The sequence below is a fragment of the Desmodus rotundus genome, chromosome 8, assembly GCF_022682495.2.
Source record: "Desmodus rotundus isolate HL8 chromosome 8, HLdesRot8A.1, whole genome shotgun sequence".
Classification (NCBI taxonomy): domain Eukaryota; kingdom Metazoa; phylum Chordata; class Mammalia; order Chiroptera; family Phyllostomidae; genus Desmodus; species Desmodus rotundus.
Genome location: NC_071394.1, coordinates 95039661 through 95062721, shown reverse-complemented (window position 1 = coordinate 95062721; position 23061 = coordinate 95039661). Strand labels below are relative to the sequence as shown.

The 23061-nt window shown below is 53.9% G+C and overlaps 1 protein-coding gene across 13 annotated transcripts in view; it reads left to right on the top strand.

Annotated features, from left to right (window-relative positions):
* The window catches only part of ATP2B2 (ATPase plasma membrane Ca2+ transporting 2), a 459739-nt gene that overhangs the window by 430912 nt on the left and 5766 nt on the right, over positions 1–23061 (top strand). For 10 of the 13 annotated variants that reach the window (XM_053929679.2, XM_045192226.3, XM_045192219.3 and 7 more), the window contains 8 exons: positions 4399–4578; positions 4767–4854; positions 7089–7195; positions 7699–7890; positions 10521–10734; positions 12434–12645; positions 12790–12897; positions 14747–14929. In XM_053929679.2, the coding sequence (XP_053785654.1) occupies positions 4399–4578; positions 4767–4854; positions 7089–7195; positions 7699–7890; positions 10521–10734; positions 12434–12645; positions 12790–12897; positions 14747–14929 (1284 nt within the window). Of the gene's footprint in view, positions 1–4398; positions 4579–4766; positions 4855–7088; positions 7196–7698; positions 7891–10520; positions 10735–12433; positions 12646–12789; positions 12898–14746; positions 14930–16731; positions 17837–20898; positions 20954–23061 lie in introns of those variants that run through there. The other 3 variants (XM_024556440.4, XM_053929680.2, XM_053929678.2) reach the window with 3 other exon arrangements.

Here is a 23061-nt window from a genome sequence, read left to right as displayed (position 1 = left end):
CTGTCACCAGAAACAACAGATGTTTCAAAACCTTTATTTAATGAAAACAGGAAGCACCCATTCCCTAGCTGTTTTTTCTCAGTGAGAAATAAGGTAATTTTAGCAAAAGAAGCAATCTTTTTTAAAATTTTACAGCTATTTTATCTATGTGGAAAGCATATTTCAACCAGACTGATGCCTCTGGGGCATGAGTTTTAATCATCTCTGGATCCCCAGTGCCCAGAACCATTAAACGTTCAATAGCTGTTTGCCAAATAAATAAATGAGTGAGCAATAGGAGGAAGTACTGAGAGCAGGTGATGGAAGTGTCCCATTGGCTTGGAGCAAGCAAGGATGGCTTCATGAATAGAGGGCATTTCCTATGAAAGAAGGGACATTCCAGGCAGAGGGGACAGCACAGGCAAAAGCAAGCAAGTGGGAAGGGATGCTAAATGTTGGGAACTAATGAATACCCCAGTCGAATTGATAAGGGAAAAAAAGGCCAGAAATGGATCTTGGAGCTAAATTGTGAAGGGTTTGCATGTCCCCATCTAAATCCATTCGCCTAGCTATGTATAAAATCACATGTCCCAGGTCAGACTTCAAGGGACTTAACTGCAGAGGTAGTTCACAGTGCCCCACGTTTACAGAGCACCTTCTCTGTGCCAGGCCCCCTGGAGAGTTCCGAGAATTGGCAATGCCCCCCACTCCAGAGCCCACAGCCTAAGGAAACCTCTGGTGAAGGAGGGAATGTAGATGCTTAGCATACAAGAGCATGAAGCAGAACAGGATTGAAACACAGCAAAGGTGTCCAGTTAGGAGGGCCTCTGCCCAGAAAGGAAGTGGAGCATCTCAAGGTGGCCAGGGAGGTTCCTCAGGTGTTTCCTGGTCTGTCTCAAATTCCCCCACATTTGAGGCAGGTCACAGGATATAAGGTACCTGAGTCATGGTGGGGTGTCCACCCCACCCCAACACTGACTCCTTATGCCCAGATGCCCACTTCACCCCACTCCCATTGCATCTGCATCCACACACTCCCTCTGCATCTCTGCCCTCCCCCAGCAAAAAAGAAGAAGAAGAAGAAGACTAGGAGTATGTGGGTGCTTGGCACTGTTAGGCCCTTGCCACAGAATCCTCCAGTCTCGCTGAAGGGTGTAGACTATCATCCCCATTTTACAGATGAGGACACCAAGGCTGGGTTTGCACCCAGTAGCAAAGCCCTCAGTCCTCTATCCCGAAGCAGGGAAACTTCCACCACACAGACAAAAGTGTGGAGGCCATAATAATCAGCCTCCTTTTTCTCCCCAGGAGACCCTGGGGATGTGGTTCCAGGCAGGCAGAGTTTAGTTCCCTGAGACAGTCTTGAAAGCAGAAGTCTTTCTAAAACATGGCACCAATCACCTTCGTCCCAGTTTAGAATTTGCCATGGCTCTTAGGCCTGAAGGAGCAAGTCCCTGCTTCCTGCACCTTCAGCCCTCAGTCCCCTCTTCAGCTTCATGGTCCCTCCCTCAGCCTCAGCCCCTCCAGATCATCCACAGCTGTTCATCTGGAGTCCCCTCCACCTTCTCTGCCTTTGCACTTCATGGGACAGTCTTCTGCAGCCAGGACCACAATAAAGTGGTCATCTGTGTAGCCCCAGCCAAGGCAATGTGCCAGGCACCAGAGCCTCAGTTAGTGTTAGCTGAACAGAAGAAGCTCAAATGTCTTCTCCTCCAGGAAGCACAGAGATTTCTCCTACCCATCCACTTCCTTATAAAGTAACATCATCCTCCTTTGTGTTTCCAGAGCTCTTTATACAGATCTTTACCAAAGACAGACACTGTCCCCATACAAAAGTACAGGTCTGACCCAGAGTAATCACTGTCTTATCTGGAAAAAGAACACTTGAGTGAAATATGTGGAAGGACACGATAGACTTGTTCCACCGTAGAGCAGTCAACCTTGGAGACAGTGAGCACCCTGTCATCAGAGGTATGCAAGCAGAGGCTCACCAACCATCTGTTGGAAACACCTCGGAGGAGATCTAGGCAATGAGCAGAGGGTGTAGTTTTCAAATTTCTTTGAAACAACAACCTAAATTATTTCTTTTAGGGCAGGAACCAGAAAAAATATGTGTTCCCGAAAGAACAGTGGTTCCTTCCTATCCTCTGGGACAGAAGACAGCAGCAGGTTGCAGCACAGGCTACAGGCATTGTGAGGACATGATAGATTATGTAAACAGGATCTTAGACATTCCACATCCCCACTCCCTCCGGCTCCGTAAAAAGAGGTCACATTTGCTTATGTGCGCAGCTGCTGTGGCACGAGGCAGGGACCTTGCTCATGTGATCCCCATTCCTGAGCGGGTCCCAGAAGTCTCTTCCTTGGCCCTGGAAATTCACCTACAAGAGAATGTGGTCAGCTCACCTGTGCTAGTCCCTCAGTGACAGGGAGATCACTACCTGCCCCCACAGAGCAGGTCTCTCAGGGAACACGTAGCCAGAGAGGCCTCCTCACCTGGACCCGGACCCTGCCTCTCCACACCATTTGTCCCTCGCCCCACCACCAGGTGGTCATTCTCAGGAGTCTGGATTTTCTCCACAAGTAGCAGGTGGAGCCCCTGAAGGAGGGTGACGTCATGGACTGAACTTCAGGTTGCTGGTCACTGGAAAGAGGGGAGAGGGGCAAGGCCAGAGGCAGGGAGGCTGAGGAGGAGCTGGACAGTGACCTCTCTCAAGATGGTGGTATAGACGGGTGTGCACAGAGGCCACATATTTTCAAGGTTTATCCTTATTCTTAAAATCCTGAGGCCAGAAAGGGGATTAGCAGGCAGGAGTTATCAATAGGCATGGTTTGAACCAATATTATTTTCTTAATTTAATCTTTATGGAATGTTTTTCCATTACCATTCAGTCCCCTTCCACCCCCTCCCCACAGTGGATAATCTTCTAACTCTTTGTATTTACCAGGGCTGCTGTGACAAAACACAGTCTGGGTGGCTCCAACAACAGAGCTGTATTGCCTCATGGTTCTGGGGGGCGGAAGTCCAAAATCAAGGTGTCGGCGGGGTTGGTCCTTCTGAGGCTGTGAGGGGAGGACCTATCCCAAGCCGCTCCCCTATCAGCTGGTGCTTTGCTGGCAATCTTCAGCATCCCTTGCCATGCAGCAGCATCGCGCTGATCTCTGCCGTCTTGCAGTGTGCATGTCATGTCCAAATCTCCCCTCTTTATGAGGACACCAGTCACTTTGGATGAGGGCCCACCCCAATGACTTGATTACCTCTGTAAAGGCCCGACCTCCAAGTAAGGTCACATTCCAAGGTCCTGGGGGTGAGGATTTCAGTGTGTCTTTGGGAGGACACATTTCAGCCCAAAACAGTCTCCACACTCTCTCAAAGGCAACTTGGCAGAGTCAGCTCCCTGAGATGCTCCAGGGTGAGAGTGAGCTCCTGGGCACTGGGATGTGCAGGAGGAGTGGGGTATGGTACTCAGCCCCGCCGGGCCTGAGATTCTGAAGTGCTTTGGTCTTTCAGTACACAGGATTTTCTGCCCTTGACATATCCTCTCCTGCTGAAAAAAAAAAATGCTTTGCAGTAAATGTTGCCTTACTATTTTATTATTTGTCACTATTGATAGGGAAGAATTTTGTGCAGTTGATCTGTGTTGTCTGTAAAGTTGATCTGTGTTCTGGCAGCTCCAGTCTGGCTTTTGCATCCTAATTGCTGGCCAAATCCACAGCTCTGCATAAGGCTGGGAACTGGGTGGTTGGATAGGAGTGAGGCCTTGCTGGCTTCTGATTGGCTAGCTCTGCTCTGGCCTGATTGGCCCAGATGTCACTCTATCATTACAGAGAGGGCAGGAAGCAGTTCTTACTCTCACAGGGAAATGTCATATTTTACATGAGACAGTCATTTGCATTTATTCTAAGCCAGTATCATTCTATAAATAAAATGCAATGCCCCCTCCAAAAAAAATGTAATACACAAACACATTTATCATTGACTTTGCAAGAAATGTGCATGTGGATAAAGCAGGGACAAGATCCTGTGCAGTAGTAGAGTGTTCTATACTCTGACCTGGGGCAAGATCTGAGGGATCATTTACTGGGATCTTTCTCAAAGTCCTTGCCTGGGTCTGGATTGCATTGGTCTCATCCTAGGATGGACTATCACAGTTGATAGGTGGTGGCTGCCTGGAACTCTGCAAAGAAGAATTCTGAGACCACTTCAGAGTTTAATCAGAGGGTGCCACCATCGATTAGCAATGCCTGCCATGGGAAGAGCAGGGGTGGAGATGATCCATGTGCCATCAGTATCTCCTGGTCATCTAGGCTCCTTACAGTGGAGCTGCCTGTGAGCAGGGCTCAGTCTGGAATCCATAAAGGCAGGGAGGGCCTGCCCAAGGTGGTGCCCATCCCCATGGCCCCTGCCCTCCCACCCAGGTCCCAGAAGCCATCCGAAAGTGCCAGCGGGCAGGCATCACAGTCCGCATGGTCACCGGCGACAATATCAACACAGCTCGGGCTATCGCCATCAAGTGTGGCATCATCCATCCTGGGGAGGACTTCTTGTGCCTTGAGGGCAAAGAGTTCAATCAGAGGATCCGCAATGAGAAGGGAGAGGTATGTGGCCCAGGTCTTAAGAGGTGTGAGCTTGGATGGGGACTGGGAGGTATGGGGACTGCGTGCCTGTCCAGAAGCCAGCCAATGTGCCAAGAGCCCAGTGATTCTAGGCGAGTCTCCTCCTTTCTCTGGGCCTCAGCTTCTCTCCCTGACCCCACCAACCTGCCCCCTTCCATATCCCTCTCCAGATTGAGCAAGAGCGAATCGACAAGATCTGGCCAAAGCTGCGGGTGCTGGCTCGCTCCTCCCCCACGGACAAGCATACCTTGGTCAAAGGTAAGACTTGGACGGGCACAGGCAGTTTTGTGGCCCAGGTGCCAGGCCTCTCCACACCTTCCTCCCAGGCACCTACTGCTTCTTCCCAGGACAAAAGGGTTTTTGCCTGGGGCTCCCCACACCTAGAACACCCTCATCCCCTTTGCAGCCCTGGAGGGCTCCTAAGGGCCACAGTGAGGTCAGGAGGATGTTACTCTTCTCTCTGGGCTTCAGCTCCTATAGAAAGCAATGGGGCAGCCTATCTAGGGGCCAAAACTCATTGCCTGAATGGGATCCACAGACATGTTTTACTTGGGTGGTATAACGACTTTTCTGGGTTGAATTTCAATGGCTTTACATAGACCTTGCCCTCTCACATTTGACTCCATCAACACTCCTTATTGTCTGACTCTCAGCCCACTTACTTAATTTACTTACGTTCTGTCTGGCCCCAGAGCTTGGAACTTTGAGACCTTTAATCTGATTGGTCTCTGAGGCCTCTAAGCAACATTTGTAACCAGGCCCTCAAGGATGGGCTATCCTGGGAAGAGCAGCCTGAGAGATGAGGCCAACCAGCATCCTTCTCCTTCCCTGTCTCCCTCCAGGGAGAGGGTACGCCCCTTGCTGAGCCCGCCCAAGTGGCCAGATGCTGGGCACTTTCAGAGTAACACAGCCCTGGGTTCAAGTCCTGGCTCTGCCACTGATTTTCTCTGTGATCTTGGGCAATTCCCTTCCACTCCAGGGCTCAATTTTTCCATCTGTAAGGTGGCCATACAGGGAAGGCTTCTGGCTCAGGTCATCTCTAGGACATCTCGGGTTCCTTTCCCAGGGATGTTGCCCAAGGGAAATTAACAAAGGAGGATCTGGCCTGGGAACAGAAACACAGAACCCCAGAACTGCAGACACCCAAGCAGGAGACCCCCAGTTCATCCCCATTTCTTATTCAGTCACCCGTTCATTCACTCACTCATTGTCTTGATAAATGCTCATTGAGGACCATGTGCTGGGCCCTGCTCTTGGTAACCGTGACCTTTCCCTGTTGGAATCCATGGTCCAGGGCCCATCCAGCAGATACTATGTAGCTGGTTTCCCTACTCAGACCTAAAGGCTGCACTGGGAGAAAAGAAGGGTGATCTGAGACCCTCTGCTGGTGTCAGACCACAGGCTACGGAAGGTGGGATGGGGTCAGGAGAGAGGGCCTGCATTTCGGGCAGGGCAGAGAACTGCACTATGAAAGCCCAGAGGCAAAGACTTCCAGGCCCAAATGGAACTGGATCTGTAGGACCAAGAGCCATTCCTGTAGTTAAGTCACAGATTAGGGGTGGCCGGGGATGAGGGAAGAGGTGATCAGAGAATGGGCAAGTCCTGACTGTGGAGGACTTCATGAGCGAAGCCAAGAATGCAGATGTCCTTCTGAGACCAAGTGGGCAGTTAAAGAATGACCCTCAGCTGGTGCTGAGGGGACAGGTTTAGACTCAGATGTTAGAAGGACCCTGGAGCTGCTGTGCAGATTGGAAGGGGAGCCCGGGGTTAGCAAGGGGGCATGGAGATGCTGGTGGTAGAAGGCATGGGGACAGAGAGAAGTAGAAGGACTCCATGGGATTTCTGAGCCAGGACCCTCAGGCCTTGGTGATACATTTGATGTGTGGCATGAGAGGGGGACATGTCAAGATTGACACGCAAATCTCTTTCCCAAATCTCTTTCCCACCCATAAACTCCACATATGCCCAGTGATATTTTCACCCATCCTTTTCTACTGGTCCCAGCTCAGTGACAGGGACCACATGTCATCTGTTCATTCTGTAATTTGTTGAGGATTTTATTGAAGATAAAAGTCTAGAGAGAGATCAAGGCCAGTACAGTGGGTCAGGGGTCATTATCAAATGGCACAGCCAGATCTCAGGTGTGACTGGACCTCCCAAACAGGTGGAGCTCATGATAGGCCCCTGGAAAAACCCTAGAGCCCCTGGAGCACAGTCCATGGCTGGTGTGGCCATAGGCTGCAGAGAAAAGAGGGTTCTGGACAGGCAAGCAGTCCCAGATCACGGATTGCTGCAAGCCAGCACTGGGCTAAGGTGTCCAACATCCCCTCTGGTTCTGGGAGATATGAGTGAGTCTGGAGCTGGGAAGAACCACGAGGGGTGGGGTTGGCAGGGCAGAGGTCAGAGAGGAAGCTGTGCCCAGCCTGGTGTCCTGGGGATCCTGCCCCATGGAGCATCCACAGCCCTGAGCACATTCCCGCCCCATCCCACAGGCATCATCGACAGCACACACACCGAGCAGCGGCAGGTGGTGGCTGTGACAGGAGATGGCACCAATGATGGTCCTGCACTCAAGAAGGCAGACGTGGGCTTTGCCATGGTAGGAGCGGCTTGCAGGGGGCCCAGGGCAGCGTCTGGCAGGAGCTCATGGGCAGGAGGTTAGGGGAACATAGATGATACAGCCTCAGGCTGGCAGTGCAGGACCCCCAGTTCACCTCAGCCGGTCCAGCATCCATCTTCTGTGCCTGGGGCTCCTGAAGCTCAGCCTGGTCCCTGGGGTCTCCCTGGAAGGGCAGAGGGAGGCTCCCTGCACTAATGGATCTGGGTTGGGGGTGGGGAAGGGGCCAGGGAGAGGCTTCCTGAAAGAAGAGGCGAGGGGGCTAGGTCTGTTAGGAGTAGGGGTGTGTGTGTGTGCGCGCAACACATCTGTGTATACTTGTGCATGTTCCCATGTGATCTGGCGCTGCTGGCAGTTGGGTGTGTTTATGTTGTGAGGGATGGGGGGTTGTGAGAACTGAGGATGTGTAGAGGGTGAGGACAGTGTCACTAGAGCTGCTTGCCTCCTCCGTTAACCCACCCAGGCTCCTGTCCCCATCCCCACAGGGCATTGCAGGCACAGACGTGGCCAAGGAGGCCTCGGACATCATCCTGACAGACGACAATTTCAGCAGCATCGTCAAAGCAGTGATGTGGGGCCGCAACGTCTATGACAGCATATCCAAGTTCCTGCAGTTCCAGCTGACAGTCAACGTGGTGGCTGTGATTGTGGCCTTCACAGGCGCCTGCATTACACAGGTGGGTCCTCTGAGGAGCGGGCCGGGTGAAGCATGCCGGAGCCTGGGGAAAGGCAGCCACCCACACGGGGACCCAGGTTGTTGTGCCTGTCAGTGGAGTACCTGCTGAGGGCCAGGAACTGCTTTACAGACCTCGGGGCAGGCACCAGCCCCGTGGGGAGGAGGAAACATGGCAGGGTTTTCCCAAGGTCACCCGGAAAGTGGGAGATGTCAGGCCTTACTTCACATCTGCCTGCTGCAGGCACAGTTCAGGTCCTTGCTCCAGAAGGCAGGGGAGGCAGTCCTCATGGGAAGGTAGAGCTCCTGGCCTCATAAAGGACCAGAGGGAGACAGGGGCAGTGCCCAAGGGAGATCAGGCAGCCAGATAGGGGCAAGGAGCTGGAAGGGCCCAGGAGCCCTTAGTTCTGACATAGAGTATGTCGGGTTAGGCCTGTTTGCCTGGGTTCCTGAGGCCAGTTGGGGGCAGCAGGAAGGAGTCTGGGCCTCTGTGTCACTGGGACAGGCAGTTGTCCGTTGGGAATCTCAGTCTGGCTCTTGAGCCGCAGTAGGTCCTGAACCCAGGCGAAGCCAACCACAGGCCCCAACATCTGCAGCTTCGCTGCTTCCTCACCCAGCCCCATGCAGCAGGAAACAGTGATGATCCCCATTTTACCGAGGCAGAAACTGAGGTTCAGAGTATGGACAGGCCAAGTACCTGCCATTGCTCCCACAGCTGCCTGCCTTCCCCAGAGGCTGACTAGGCAGGTCTGGGAGGAAAAAGGGGTATTCCGAGGCCGGGCTCCTCCCAGCAGCCCTGTGGGCAGACAAGGGGACCGGAGGCCAGCACTGCCCTGAAGAGTCAGGTGGCCCTTGGAACACTGCTCTCTTCTGTTTTGTTCTGAGCCTTTGGGGGATACACATGGCAGCACCCAATACCCAAGCCCTGAGAGTCAGAGCCTGGGGTGGCTGAAGGCGTCCCCTTCCGCTCTCAAGGGCCTTCTCTCCTGGTCTGTGGATGAGAAGCTCCCTCTAGTGGTGGCTTGGGGAACACTCCCCCCACGGCAACTTAGACGTTTCTCAGAGACCAACTGATGCCAGATGGGGAAACTGAGGTTCTGAGAGGACTGTCAGTTTGCATAAGGTTTTAGATTGAGTTGGGGGCAGGGCCATGGAGACCTTGATGGGGATATCACAGGCACTAACCCCAAGGTGCATGTAGTAATCAGTGAGGGCTGACGGGCAGGAAGAAACTGCGGGGTGTGGGGAGCATGATATGACTATGCCAAGGCAGACGTGGTAGAGTGGGCAGGAGAAGGGGCTGTGATAAGCACCTAGGAGGTATGTGAGTATCTGAGTGCAGACGGAGGGGGCCTCAGCAGGTCCACAGAGAGGACAAAGGGACGAGGAGCAGCTCAGGGTCTGTGAGCTTCCTGGAGGAGGCGTTTCAGCAGTGGATGAGGCTAAAGCCACAGGGAGAGGTCTGGGCTGGAAAGAGGGTAATGTCAGGGAGAGGTGGGCCCCTGCAGCAGGGGGGTGGGGAAGGCAGGTTTAGAAAGAGAGCGGGGCCCGGGAAGGGGCCATGGGGAGCACAGATTTATGAGGCAGGGAAGAGGAGAGGCACCCTGAGGGAGATGGAAGAGGAAAGGAATGATCAGAGAGGACAAGGAGAGTGGGGTCAGGGGTGCAAGGAGGAGGTGGTGGCCAAACACCACAGGGAGGCCAGCGAGATGGAGCTGGGAAATTCATTCCTTCATTGTGACAAGTAAGGCACTGGCGACCTTGGGGAAAGGCATTTAGGGGGCATGGAGAGGCCAGAGTCTGGCTGCGGGGGACATGGCACACAGGGGTGCGAGGAAGGAGGGGGAAATGGATTGAGCAGCTTTGGACAGTGTAGGCTGCGTGACATCATTGCACAGAACAGTGTGGATGTGCAACCCAGTCTCAGGCAGAGAGGTACAGAAGGACCCACGCCAGACTGCGGGCAGTGGGAACCTAGAGGTGGTGCAATCACTGATGGGCTTCAGCTCCTGCTATTACTTAATTGCCCAAATTTTCTACCATGAAATTATGTTATTTTTAGAATCATGCACATACACACACAATTGCTTAACTTAAAGTGTGATAAAGGGCAAAGAAAACGTGAGTGGTAGTGAAAGAGGACATGGTCAGGGCACTGCTGGTGGGTAGGAGAGACTTGAGCATTGACAGCTGAGGGGAAAGAGGTACCAGGGAGGGCGCAGAGGGAGGTGGAGGAGAGGGGTTCATGCTGGAGATGGGGGAGAAGTCTTGGCCTTAGCCTAGAGGTGACACTTGTGGAGGGGAGGAAGGAAGATGGCAGGCAAGGATGTGGCTGAATTTACCAGAGGGCAGAGAGCTGGTGGCCATCAGGCCTGGGGGAATCCATTTTGTCCTTGTGGGGTAAGACAGCCAAAGTGGGCAGGTCTGGGCTGTTCTCCAGGGAAAGCCTCAGGAACCTGCTCTGTGCCTGCTCAGGGACTCAGGCCGGCCAGACCCGCTGGGCAGAGCAGCCTCAGGGCTCCAGCAGGAAGCTGCTTAGACCCCAGTGATGAGGCCTATGCCAGGCACTTACTTGATAGCAGCAGGTGGGGCCGGCCTTGCTGTGACAGCCCTCTCCACCGTCGCTGTCCCCAGGACTCCCCTCTGAAGGCCGTGCAGATGCTCTGGGTGAACCTCATCATGGACACGTTCGCCTCACTGGCGCTGGCCACCGAGCCGCCCACCGAGACCCTGCTTCTGAGGAAGCCATATGGCCGCAACAAGCCCCTCATCTCGCGGACCATGATGAAGAACATCCTGGGCCACGCCGTCTACCAGCTCACCCTCATCTTCACACTGCTGTTTGTTGGTGAGTCCCCACCCCACCCAAAGCAGACACCACGCCAAGACCCAGCGTCCTGGATTCACCTCTGCCCTTGTGTTTGTGAATGGGCGATGGATGCTCAGGGAAGTGGAGTTAGTTGCTCCAGGTCACACAGCAAGACTTGGGCAGAGCCAGGCTCTGTGCTGTGTCTGGCCAACTGCAAAACCCAGGCTTACTCCACTGGTGACAGCTCTGAACGTTGAGTATGCACCATGCAAGGCAATGCCTGAATGCCAATGAATGCCCCTCAGGCCAGCCCCATAGGGGCCTGTGGCTCTTGGGGGTAGGGACTGGCTCCTTCTCTGACCCATTCCCACACATTATCCTTGCCCTGTGGAAGGTATCCTCAGCGAGGCTTCCTCGGGGAAATGCCACATACCTGCCCACCCACCAGTTATTTCCACAACTTTCATTTAGGTTGCCAGCCACTCTGTGAGGCAGGCACCGTTGCCATCACCCCACATTACAATGTTAGCACCAAGCACAGAGAGGTGAGGTGACTTGCCCAAGAGCGTGCCGTCGGTCTGAGGGGAGGAGCCTGGGCAGAACCAGGTCTGGCTGGGGCTAAGACTGGCCTGGTTTCCACGGGTGCTTCAGAGATGATCCAGGCAAAGCCTACCCATGGGTAATAGATGAAAAAATAGAGGCCCAGAGAAGGGAAGGGGCTTGCCCATGGTCACCCAGCAAGTTGGGCCAGCTGGGAGTCCCCAGTCTGGGGAGGCTCCCTCCACGTGAGCCTCCTCGAGCTGGACTTTCAACACCAACGAGCAGTTGCCTTGAAGTCCAGAGTACAGTTGAGGGTGGGGTGTGTATCTGGTTCCTCAAACCACAGTCCTCTTCCTACATTTCAAAGGGGATGTGTTGACAGGACTGTTGTAAACATCAGCATGAACAGCCTTGGAGGAAGCCAGAGAAAGGAGAGTCACAGAGAAAGCTGGAGGTGAGGGAGAGGAGAGGAGGGCAGCCCCCTGGCTTACTTGCTGGCTTTCCCACTTGAACACCTACCCTCAGGGGTCTTGGGTTCAGCCAGACACCTTACACCCAGAAAACCCCACAAGGCCTCCTGGCACTGCCTTCCATAGGCATGCAGTCAGCAGGTAGCCACAACCCCCTCCGGGAGGGGCTCCTCTGCCCTCCTCCATGTGACAGCCAGGTGGAAGAGGATGCAGCAACATGGGTGAGTCTGGAGCCAGCCTGGCCTGGAAGCCCCAACCTCCATATAGGAATTGATATTTATAATAGCTCCATGAGCTTCCAGAGGTCTCAGCAAGGGGCGTGCTCTGTTACAAAACGCAGCACTTCGCGGGGAGCCCAAAGCCATGGCCTCTCTCCAGCTATTCCTCGTTCACCCCAAGTCCTCCCAGTCCAGAGGAGTTTGTCAATCAGTGTCACTTTTTATAAGCAATGATGTCTAATAAGACAGCCAGCATTCCACCTTTATCATATTTCCATAAAAAAGGGGAAGACAGTTTACCCAAGGTCTTTCTCCCCCAGAGGATACAGATTTTGTCACCCCTTCACTTGCACTCACAGGCACCCAGTGGCACGGGCCTCCTGTCCCCAAGTGTCCAGAGCATGCCCCCTGTCTGGGCTGCCAACCCTGCTGCTCAGAAGAGACCCCCGCGCCAGACCCAGCATCTCCCCCAGCCTGGCCCCCGCTCAGCTCCCACTCTGGGCTTGGCAGGTGAGAAGATGTTCCAGATCGACAGTGGGAGGAACGCGCCCCTACACTCACCACCATCAGAACACTACACCATCATCTTCAACACCTTCGTCATGATGCAGCTCTTCAACGAGATCAACGCCCGCAAGATCCATGGCGAGCGCAATGTGTTTGATGGAATCTTCCGGAACCCCATCTTCTGCACCATCGTGCTGGGCACCTTTGCCATCCAGGTAGCCAGGCTGCCACCCTAACCTGGGCTGGGGTGGTCAGGGGGCAACTGGAACCCCGCCCCAGTGCCCTGAGAGCCCAGGCCTCTGAGCTGGCCCCTGAGGACCTGTCTCCCCATCTCTGTCTCTGCTCCCTTTCACCTCCAGATAGTGATCGTGCAGTTTGGGGGGAAGCCATTCAGCTGTGCTCCACTGCAGCTGGACCAGTGGATGTGGTGCATATTCATCGGGTTAGGAGAGCTCGTCTGGGGTCAGGTAAGTTCTGGGTGGGATCCAGGAAGTTCCTCTCAGCAGGAGAAGGGTAAGAGCATTGGCCAGGGAAACTGGGAGCCCCAGGGATGGGTACCAGTTCTGCCAGGGGCTTGCATACGGCCCTGGAGAAGGCCCTCCCTGTCTCTGCGCATCTGAGCAATGGGAATTGGCCCAGGTCCCAAATGCTTGTCATTGGGTCCCATCACTGTGATTTTTGCCATATTTCTAGGTACCACTAGTCCTGTTATTTAATATTTTCTTTCAATCATATCAGGCTTTTTCATCTGAAATTTATTTTAAAAGACAACTTTATATTACTAACGTGAGTAGAAAATCAGTATCATTTGTCAGACATAGAAGCTAGCAAAAAATAATGTAATGAGCACAATGTTACTAAACTAACTGGATGCCATAGCCCACGAGAGGCCTAAGGGCGGCTAGCTGCTGAAAGGGAGATTAGGTAAGTGGTGGTACTGATGGTGTGGAGGGGAGGTCAGTAAGTGGGGATCAGACACTAGGCAGAGGCTCCTTCAGAGGGCTCTGAGGGAATGCAAGGGCAGACTCTGCCACGTGGCAGAGCTACTCAGTGCTGTGTCTGTGGCCATCTGAGATCCTCCTGGCTTTGGGGACCCCTGGGCTAGAGGCTCTGCAGGAGCCCTCCCACCTATGACCCCAGAACAATCCCCCACCAGTCCCCTTTCCTACTGTTACCCAAGTCACCAAGGCGTGCGCACCCCCCCCCCATCACCATGCTCACAATATGCAGCTCAGAGGCCCTTGTCCAGGGTATGCCCTGAACTCCTGGGCCTGGGCCAAAGGACTCGCCCCAAGGTGCCTTGTCACCCAGGCGGGGGCCCAGTGGGCCTGAGACCATGTTCTTACTTCCAGGCTGTTCCCAAGCTTGAGTGAAACACTCCAATGACAGAGATTAACGAGATGATAAAGAAGAAAGTTCTGTTTTATTCCAAAGAAACGTCTTTAAATTTGGGGGCTTCTTTGGAGAGTTAATAAACTGGATTTGACTTAGTAACCCCATTGCTGGGAAACCGGAGCCCACACTCTTAGAGAGCTCTAGCTGTCTGGGCAAGCAGACTCCTAACACCTAAGGACGATGCCAGCAGGCAGTGCCCACCGTAGACCCCAGGTAACCCCTGGGGCTGGGTGTCCAGGCCAGCCCCTGACTGTCCCTGCAGGGGATGTAAGGGGCCTCCGACCTCTGGCACCTCAGCTTCCCCATGGCGCCTGCCTCAAGTCTCAGCCCTATAGACAAACCCTTTGGAGAAAAAGTAAGAATGAAGGTGCTCCCCCTTCCCATATTGCTTCCCCTTTTGGGGGAAGGCACTGATTCCCAGAGTCCCTAAATTGGCTCTCCCCAGGGTACCCGGACCTGAGCCCCTGTTGCTCAGGATGGGGACCCAGGACCCAGTGACCTAAGGAGGGGTGAGCCCAGAAGCTCGAGGGCCAGGCAGGCTCACGCACGGCAACTCAGACACGCCATCTCACTTACCCTCCAGCCCTGAGAACTGACCTCAGCTTACAGATGGGAGAACCGGAGCTCAGAGAGGTTAAATGACTTGCCCAAGGTCACGTGACCAGTGCGGTCTGGAGTATTCAAAGTCACATCTGCCCAACTCCTGAAAGCAAAGATTTTCCACTGTGTCCCCCTGACTCTGGATGAGGGAGTGAATGAAAAAGCAAATTAATAAGAGATTTAAAGATTGGATTGGGAGGAGTTAAGGAGCGAGTTGGACATGTAACCAGGTAATTGGGTCAGAGGAGGGGGAGGTAGGGAGGGAAGGAGGCTGCCTGAGGGACCGCCCCCACTGCCCTGACATTGCTGGGTCCGCTGCAGGTCATCGCCACCATCCCGACCAGCAGGCTCAAGTTCCTTAAGGAGGCAGGCAGGCTCACGCAGAAGGAGGAGATTCCAGAGGAGGAACTCAACGAGGACGTGGAGGAGATAGACCACGCCGAGCGAGAGCTGCGGCGGGGCCAGATCCTATGGTTCCGAGGCCTGAATCGGATCCAAACCCAGGTACAGGAGGCTCCCAGGGCTGGGCCCACACCTGGCCCAGCGGGCAGGTGAAGGAGATGTGTGTGCTCCATACCACCTCCCAGGGCCACAGAGGCCGGGGTCCAGACCTGCCCTCACCACCTCATGGACTTCTTAGACACCTGCCTTCCTCACACGCACTCCCGAGTGCCTGCTAAAGAAGCAGTGGCCTCCTCAGAAATGTATCACCTCACCCTCTTGGCCAGCAAGGGGTCAGACAGGGGCCCAGGGGACTGCCCCTGAGAGCAGGGGAGGGTTTGACCCTGAGAGCTGAAGTGAGTGAGGGACTCTAGTCAGGGGGGACTGGAATCAGAGCTACAGGGCCGCTACCAGGAGGGGCAGCACAAGGCTAGAGGCTGGGCCCTGTGAGGCCAGGATGGCGGCTTCGGGCCACGGTTGGCCCCAGATTCTCCTGGGGTCAGGGATCAGCCTGTGAGGTCCAGGGGCTTATACACATTTGCACACGTCCTCTTCCTCCACAGTGGACTTCAGGTTTCAAGGCAGCTCTGGGGAGCAAAGCTTGGTTTTCCCCATGCGTATACAGACACACACATGCATACTGAAGACACCTGCAGACACACATCAGGTTTCCTCCCCAGCACAGACTGCATGGCTGCCACGTGCCACATGCACAACCGGGCAGCGCTCCCACCACACACTGCGGGCTCTCACAGGAGCCAGCCCCTCCGCCGAGATCCGGGTTGTAGTTCACATCATGCTTTCTCAGCCTCATGAAATGGGGAATAGGAGGGTCTCTCTGAAACTAAGAGAGGGTCGGTCTCTTACCCAGACCACCTGGGAGAGCTGCATCTGTCAAGTTCATGGCCTCCCAACACCCATCACACTCTGGGAAGTTGCAGAGCCCCCACCTCCATCCTGCCTGGTGGTCTAGCACTTCATTTAACAAACATAACAAACAGTAGGCCACCTGGGCTGCCTCCCACCCACAGTGCGCTGTCCCAGGCATCACCTCATTGGCCTCCTCAGCTGCCTGAGAGGTAGGTATGCTTCCTCCAGTTTCAGAGGTGACTGAGGTTCAGGACATAGCCCTTTCAGAAAACTGGGGTGGGAGACAGAGGTGGGTTTCAGACCCAGAGCCTGATGCAGCCTGGGCTCTCCTCCCTGGCAAGAACCCGGCACCCAGCCTTCTGGGGCAGCTCTCAGCACACATGGCCCCCCTGGTGCTGTCACTGACCCAGCCTAGAGCCTTTCAGAGGTCTGCGGATTGCAGGACCCCGGGACTATAGTATCTTGAGTGGACACAAGTGCCTATCCAGCCTGGCTCTTACACCACTGTGGGCCAGGTGCTGTGCCACTCACAGATAATCCTACCAGGTAGGTGGCATTGCCCCTTCTGAAGGACAAGAAACTAAACTCAAGCACCTAGCTCGTAAGTGGCATGGCCAAGGTCTGTCCACCCAGAGTCCCCACCATACCATTCAGGCTCCACACCTGGCCCCAAGTGGGGCTAAGCACCCCTCTTATTTCCAAACTCCATGTTTAATCACCCCCAGCCCCCAGCCCAGCCCACTGGCCCCTGCACCACTAGAGCAGAACAAAGGCCAAGCCCCATATCCTCCCGGGGACCCTGGGGCCTACAGATGGGCCCAGAACTGAGCAGTCGTCTTTCAGAGCCTTGGAGTATGTCTGGTACTTTTTGTTTTGATTTCAGTGACGTCATTGTTGCCGTGGCTGCGGCTGTTCTCGTGGCACTGCGCCTGTCAGTCGTGTAGCTGTTTTGTTCGTTCTTCTCGCAACTTGTCTCGTTCTCTCCTCCGTTGCAGATTGAAGTAGTCAATACTTTCAAGAGCGGGGCCTCCTTTCAGGGGGCCCTGCGGAGACAGTCCTCCGTCACCAGCCAGAGCCAGGACGTAGCCAATCTCTCTAGCCCTAGTCACGTGTCGTTGTCCAATGCTCTTTCCTCTCCGACCAGCCTTCCTCCTGCTGCAGCTGGGCGTGAGTGTGAATCCTTACCGCCTTGGGCGCCACTGACACTAGCGCCGGGCGGGCCGGCGGGCAGGGGCTGGGGCGCCGAGGACATGGGGGGCAGCCGGTTATAGTTAGGCCTGGGGGCTGAGAGGCCACAGTTGGTCAGGCAACCATAGCCAGCCATGGGGTGGCAGTCTCTTGGTGGGCCAGGGTTGGCTGGGGTCAGAGTCAGGGGTTACAACCAGTCAGTCAGGAGGTCGTGAAGGGCACAAGTGGTCAAAAAGTCAGGATCAGTCAAAGGATCACTATCGGTCAGGGAGGTTTCAGTAATTAAACGTCCCAGTGCACTACAAGGTCACAGTAGTCAAGGGACAGCAGTCAGCCATGGGGCACAGGGTGTCCCGATCAGTCTAGGTCATACTCAATCACAAAAAAGCCTGGCCTACAAGGACAAGGGTCAAAGTTGGCCAGAAGGTCACAGTCTGCAGTCAAAGTCAGCAAAGGGTTACCATTGGTCAAGGCCCCTCAGGGGTCACAATCAGTCACAGTGGGGTCCAGCCAAGAGAGGGGTCACTGTAGGTCAGAGGTCACAGCCAGTCTGGGGTCCCCAAGGAGATCACGGCCTGGAGGCCCTGTGCCCAGTGGTTCAGAACCCTCTGCCCTCTCTCCATGCACACCTAACATCATCAGTTGCATTACATACACTTTTCCCTTCACACTGAAGGCCTGACCTCTTCCTAGAAGGAACAGGGCCCCTAACCCATTCAGCTTGACCTCAGGTGGAACGCAGTGGGCTAAGCTTCACATCTTGGCTGGGTACCAGAAGGCCCTATGGGATCTGGTCTAACCCTGGGCTTCCTGCCTTCCTTATCTGAGAGATAGCCTGGGGCCCTGACTCCTCCATCTTCTCCCTGCTGCCGAGCTCATCTCCTTGGGCTACCACATCTGACCTGGGTCTCCCATCTCTGGCCTTGTCTAGATCTTTCTGAACCCCTGTGGCTTCAGGTCCCTGAGGGAATAAGAAGTCTCTATTTACCACCTGCCTCCCTTTCCTTGTCTCCACTCAGCCCTTCCAAATGGTAAGGGAGCCCATTCTCGTCCTCTCAGATCACCACGGTGCACTCACTTAGCCAGCCCTTGGGCCTCTTCGAGGAGGAACAAATTACAGACCTCATCTCTTGATGCTTTATCAGGTGCTTCTATCCCATCCAAACACAAAACACTGTAACACACATCGCCGGCCGCTGAGAGGAGAGGGCCCGTGTGCTAGGTGGGAACCACGCCATCTGGGCCCCCTGGCGGGAGACACAGGCCACAAAGAGCCTGTTGGTGGCATGTGCTCACGTCCCATGACCTTTCAGTGGATGCAGTCCTGCCAGGCATGCAGGATGAGGGGAAGGATGCAGGAAAGGTGGGAAAGCCCCTCCTTGTGCATTCATTAGCACAAAGCCACAGTGATGGGGAGGCCAGACTAGCCAAGGTGAAGTGCAGGTGCATCTGAGCAGATGGTGTTCAGAGTCACATTTCCATGAGGTATCAGTAGGAAATCACTGCCAGGCTTTCTCAGGGCAGGAAACACTTTGGTCCCATTCTCTCCCCTTCACATCAGAGAGACCTCACCTTGGTGGGAGGCCCTCACTCAGCTGACCTACTTCTGCATCAGCTTAGCTCTGGCCTTGCTTAGTGATGCCACCTGTCTCGTGCAGTGACCAAAAGTGTTCTGTCCTGGAGAAACACTTGGGAAAGAATCCATTCCTCCTGGTTCCTTCACCCTGCCGGTAACACCTGCACCCTGCACCCCTCTGGCTGGGTCTGACCACCGAAAATCTAGCTTCTGAGCGCACGCTTAGTTCTTTGTCCCATCTTGGTTCAGCCTCCTTCTTGAAGCGTGGCACTTCACAATGGCCACAAAAGAGCCATCCTGGCCTCACATCCTTTGTAAGTCTTTCCTTAGTTCATCTCCCTCCTCTTAGCTTCCACAGTCTAGGAGAAAGAGCTCTGTCATCAAACCTTGGCAATTGAATTCTCATCTGTTCTTCTGTCAATTTATAAAACCATTCAATAAGACTGGTCCTGGGACAGTCAGCTCTTAGCACTTCTTCAGAGAAATGCCCATTTCTGCCCATACTTCACTTCCTTCCTATCTCTAAGCCAATCTCCTTTCCGGCCAGATTGATCCCCTTTATCCCATGGTGACCTCAACTTTGGAACAGCTGTAGAAAAGGAACCTGTAGGCCTTGGCCCTTCATTCTCTCAGAGGACCCAAAGGGGCTGGTCAGGCTCAGCTCCCTCCCCCCAGCCACCACCTTGCCTCTCCTCCAAGAATCACATCTCCCTAAGAATCTTATATTCCTGCCCTCTATAGTAGATTCAGCCTATAATTCCGGGTCCCTCCTTGGACCCTTTCTTTGGCTTATGGTCTCAAAAGAGCCTGACTGTCCCCCTGCCCAAGGGTACTGGTTCCAAAGGGATCGCAGCCTCTGTCATTTCAACACACACATTGTGGTCAACACAGTCACAGTGCGAACTCTGGATAAATATCCCTTCACTCCTCTTTTGCTGAAATAGTTTTGAAACAATGTCACATCCTCTGGTGTCCAGTCACTCTGAGGGCCTTCTAGATACCAAGCAGGGTCCCTTCAGAAGCCAAAAGGCTTTCTTCTCACAGGGAGGTGTGAAAAATGTAGCCAGGAAGTAAGATTGGGTGAGATGGGCTGCCTCCCGCATCTGAGCAGGGTCTTCTTCCTGGGGGTCCTCTAGCAGAGGAGGGTGGCCATGTGCATGCTGAGTCAAAACACCTGGGGTCTTTGTGCTCTGAAAGGAGTCAAACCACTGTCCCCTGGTTTATCAAGAGCTGGCCACAAAGGCCAGGGGCTGGGCGGTACGTGCTTGGGCGGACTTCTGACTCATGACATCGTGGTGAGGAACCCCACCACCACGTCACATCTCCCTCCCCCAGCACCACTGTGACATGGGGGGCCCCAGGCAAGCAAATGCATGTGATGAGAGATCAGTCCCATCAGACTGGCATCTGGAATGTTCGGGAGGGACTCTGGTCTACTCTCTTACTTTCCTTTTCTGACTTATTCAAAAACAAGTTTGTTTTCCCCCCAGAAACTTAATAACGCACCCCTAATGCCTTCTACTTGAGCCTCACTCATTCATCTTCCCAAGCAGGTGCCTATATCCTTCACTTCATGTATGCCTCACAACTGAAATAGGAGGAGGGGAGAATCTGCCAATACAGCCATTTAACTGAAACAGACACTGAGGCTCAGAGAAGTGGACTGACTTGCCCAAGATCACACAGCAAGTGAGGGGCAAGAGGTCAGATTGCAAAGTTCCTCATTTTTCCCACCATTCCATACCACTTCCTAGACTGGCCCACAGACCTGGAACCCACAGAGGTGAATTTCCATTCTGGAACCAGTGCCCACACCCACAGCAAAAGAGCACCAATCCTCTGGGGTCCAGAGACCAGGGAAGTTGTTTCTCTGCTTTTGAATCTCACCAGCTGACAGAGATGGGGAGAAGGGCACCTTCCCCCTGGTGATTAAGGACAAAATCAACATTCAGCTCTTTGATCCAAGGCCAACCTGCACAGCCCTTCTGCCTTATTCCCCTCAAATTCCTATCCCATCTCAAGCCAGCTTTGTACTTAGCAAGTTTGCAGCAGGCTCCATGTTCATCTGTGAGAGTCCTGCTCCTTCAAGGACTCCTCCAACCAGGCTATGAGCGTTGGATGCCTACCCCCAGGACCAGCCACTTTCTGGACTCTACCCCTGCTAGACAGGGCCTGTCCTACTCCCATGCTTCAGACTCCAGGCTCTGAGGACTGCGAGGGCAAGGAGTGTGCCTCTTTCAGGGGGAGGAGTAAAGGAAAGGAAAGCTGGACCTCTCAGCAGCATGTTGGTACATAGTTCAGTGCAGCCTTGGGTCGCTGAGAAAAATGGCTTGCTTCAGGGGTGGGGGGACCCTAGACCTCTCTGCTTTCTGAATATTCCATGTGTTTGTTTCCCTAGAGGGCTAGAGAACCCTGGACACAGAGTTCAGCAAGAGAGAGTGAAATTAAAAGAGGTTGTGAGTCTTTAACCTTGAGCCTGAAATGAATGTGAATCAATCCCAGACTCTTGGCTTCCTTGAAGCCGGGTAAACATTCGAGTATGTCGAACCATCCCAGACGGGGCCTCTGCATTTCCTCAGAGCCCTCCACGACGTGCACAGGCCTCTTGCTCCCTTTGTGCCTATGAAACTAAACTGCCTGAGACCTCTTTCCCCTCACCCCATACCCAAATGCGGCTGACACCACAGAACCCCCTACTAGGGCAGGCAGGGAGGAGAGATGGAAGAGCTTTTTTTCTTCCCATATTTTTTTCCATTTCAGCCGCGGAGAGAATTGAAGTGGAGACATGAGATGGCCGTGGCGGGTGTCCCGAAAAGTCTTGTCCCCACAGTCTTGTCCAGAGCAGTTCATTCTTTCTGTCGTCTCCATGCCAGGGGGAGGGCAGGGGGCCTGCATCTCATCATGTGTCATTCCCTCTGCGTTGTCAGTCACACAACAGGGTCCTGCCACCATCCCTCCACCTGCACCGGACACTCCTGCTGGCATCTTACTGCAGTTCAGCCTCAGAACATTCTGGGCACTAGGCTGGGCAGCTACTATGATAATTAATATTCCCATTTTACAGGTGAGAAAGCTGAGGCCAGCAACACCTTTTTTGTTGTTTTCACTTAGTCAAGTGTAATGGCCCACTACTGATCAGGAGCTCAGAGTACTTTAATAATCTCTACAGACCCACAAATAGGGAATCCAGGGAGAACTGAATCTCAGGGCAGCCAAATGGCCATCACCGAACGCCAGCACCGAGGCACCGCCTCTGGCTGGCTCTCACTTGGCACCTGATGCTTCTTCTTTAAATCACGATTCCAACAGGCAGGAGAGGGACAGAGATGCTTTTAAGAAGACAAGGAAAAGTCAGAACTGGTAAGTGAGGGCTGACAGCAAAGGAGAAGTACTTTTTAAAAGAAATCAAAACTACGGGATCTTATACAAGACCAAAAAGATTCTTGAGAAAGTTCAGTCCTTTTCGGTGTACTCTAAATTTAAAAAGAGAGGAATATAGGGTGTGCTTCAGAAAGACCCCCCTCTGAAATAGTAGAATAAACCCTGAGCTATGACTTAAAATCATCAGCCACAGTGATCAAGAAACCCATTTTCATGGACAGGCTTTTGCCCCTGGGCCCCCCACAATGACCTGGGTTTACAGTGAGTTCCACAAATCCTGGGACCACAGGGCCTCCTCCTGTCCTCTGCCCCTCACAGGCCTGTGGTGTGGGGGCAAGCACCGCTCTGCAGGGAAGGCCATGCAGGGTGCCCGCAGGACCACAGCCACCTCGGCTGAGGCTCTGCTCCTTGGAGGCACTGATGCTGCCTTGTCCCTGCTCCAATGGCTCTGCTGTGAGGTGGGGCTGGGAAAAGAGAAGGAAGCACCTTTGACCCAAGTCCCTTCAGCCCCTTGAGATAACAGTCATAGCCCACCCCCTCCTAGGAGTCCAGAGGAGCGACCCCCTCTTCAGAGTAAGATTCCTGTTCCTCTGCACCCTGCAAGGCAGGACCGAGGATGGCCAGTGAGGGAATGCAGCTTGCCCACTGTCAAGGCACCAGGAGTGGCAGCGCCAGGCCTCAGACCTGAGTCTTCCTGACTCCAAGCCCAGTGCTCTTTCCTGTAGCCCGGAAGATGCAATGCCCCACCTCCTTCCATTCTTCAGAGAAGCACAGGTTCCAATTGAGACATGGAAAAAGGAACGAACTTGCTGTTTTGAGCTCAATTCCACACCCTGAGGACCCCACCCAGGGCTGGGTTGGGCCATCTGATTCTGGCTTCATTTTTTGGTTTTGTATTTTTAAAGCACAAATAAAGAAAATAAATACCCCAGGAAATAAGGGACCCCAAAACCAACTGCAATGACTGGCCAGGGCTTTGAGTCAATACTCGAGTGTTTACCTCCCAAATGCATGAAGGAAAGAAACGTTGGGTACAAAAGACCTCTGTTCACATTGTCCAGGCTTCCAAGTATAGCGTGTGTCTGTCTGTGTGTGCCGTGTGGTTCCTAACCCCACCGTGGCATGCTCCTGCTCCCGAATGTCACCAGTTCGCCGGCTCCTTCGTGCTTTCTGGCTGCCT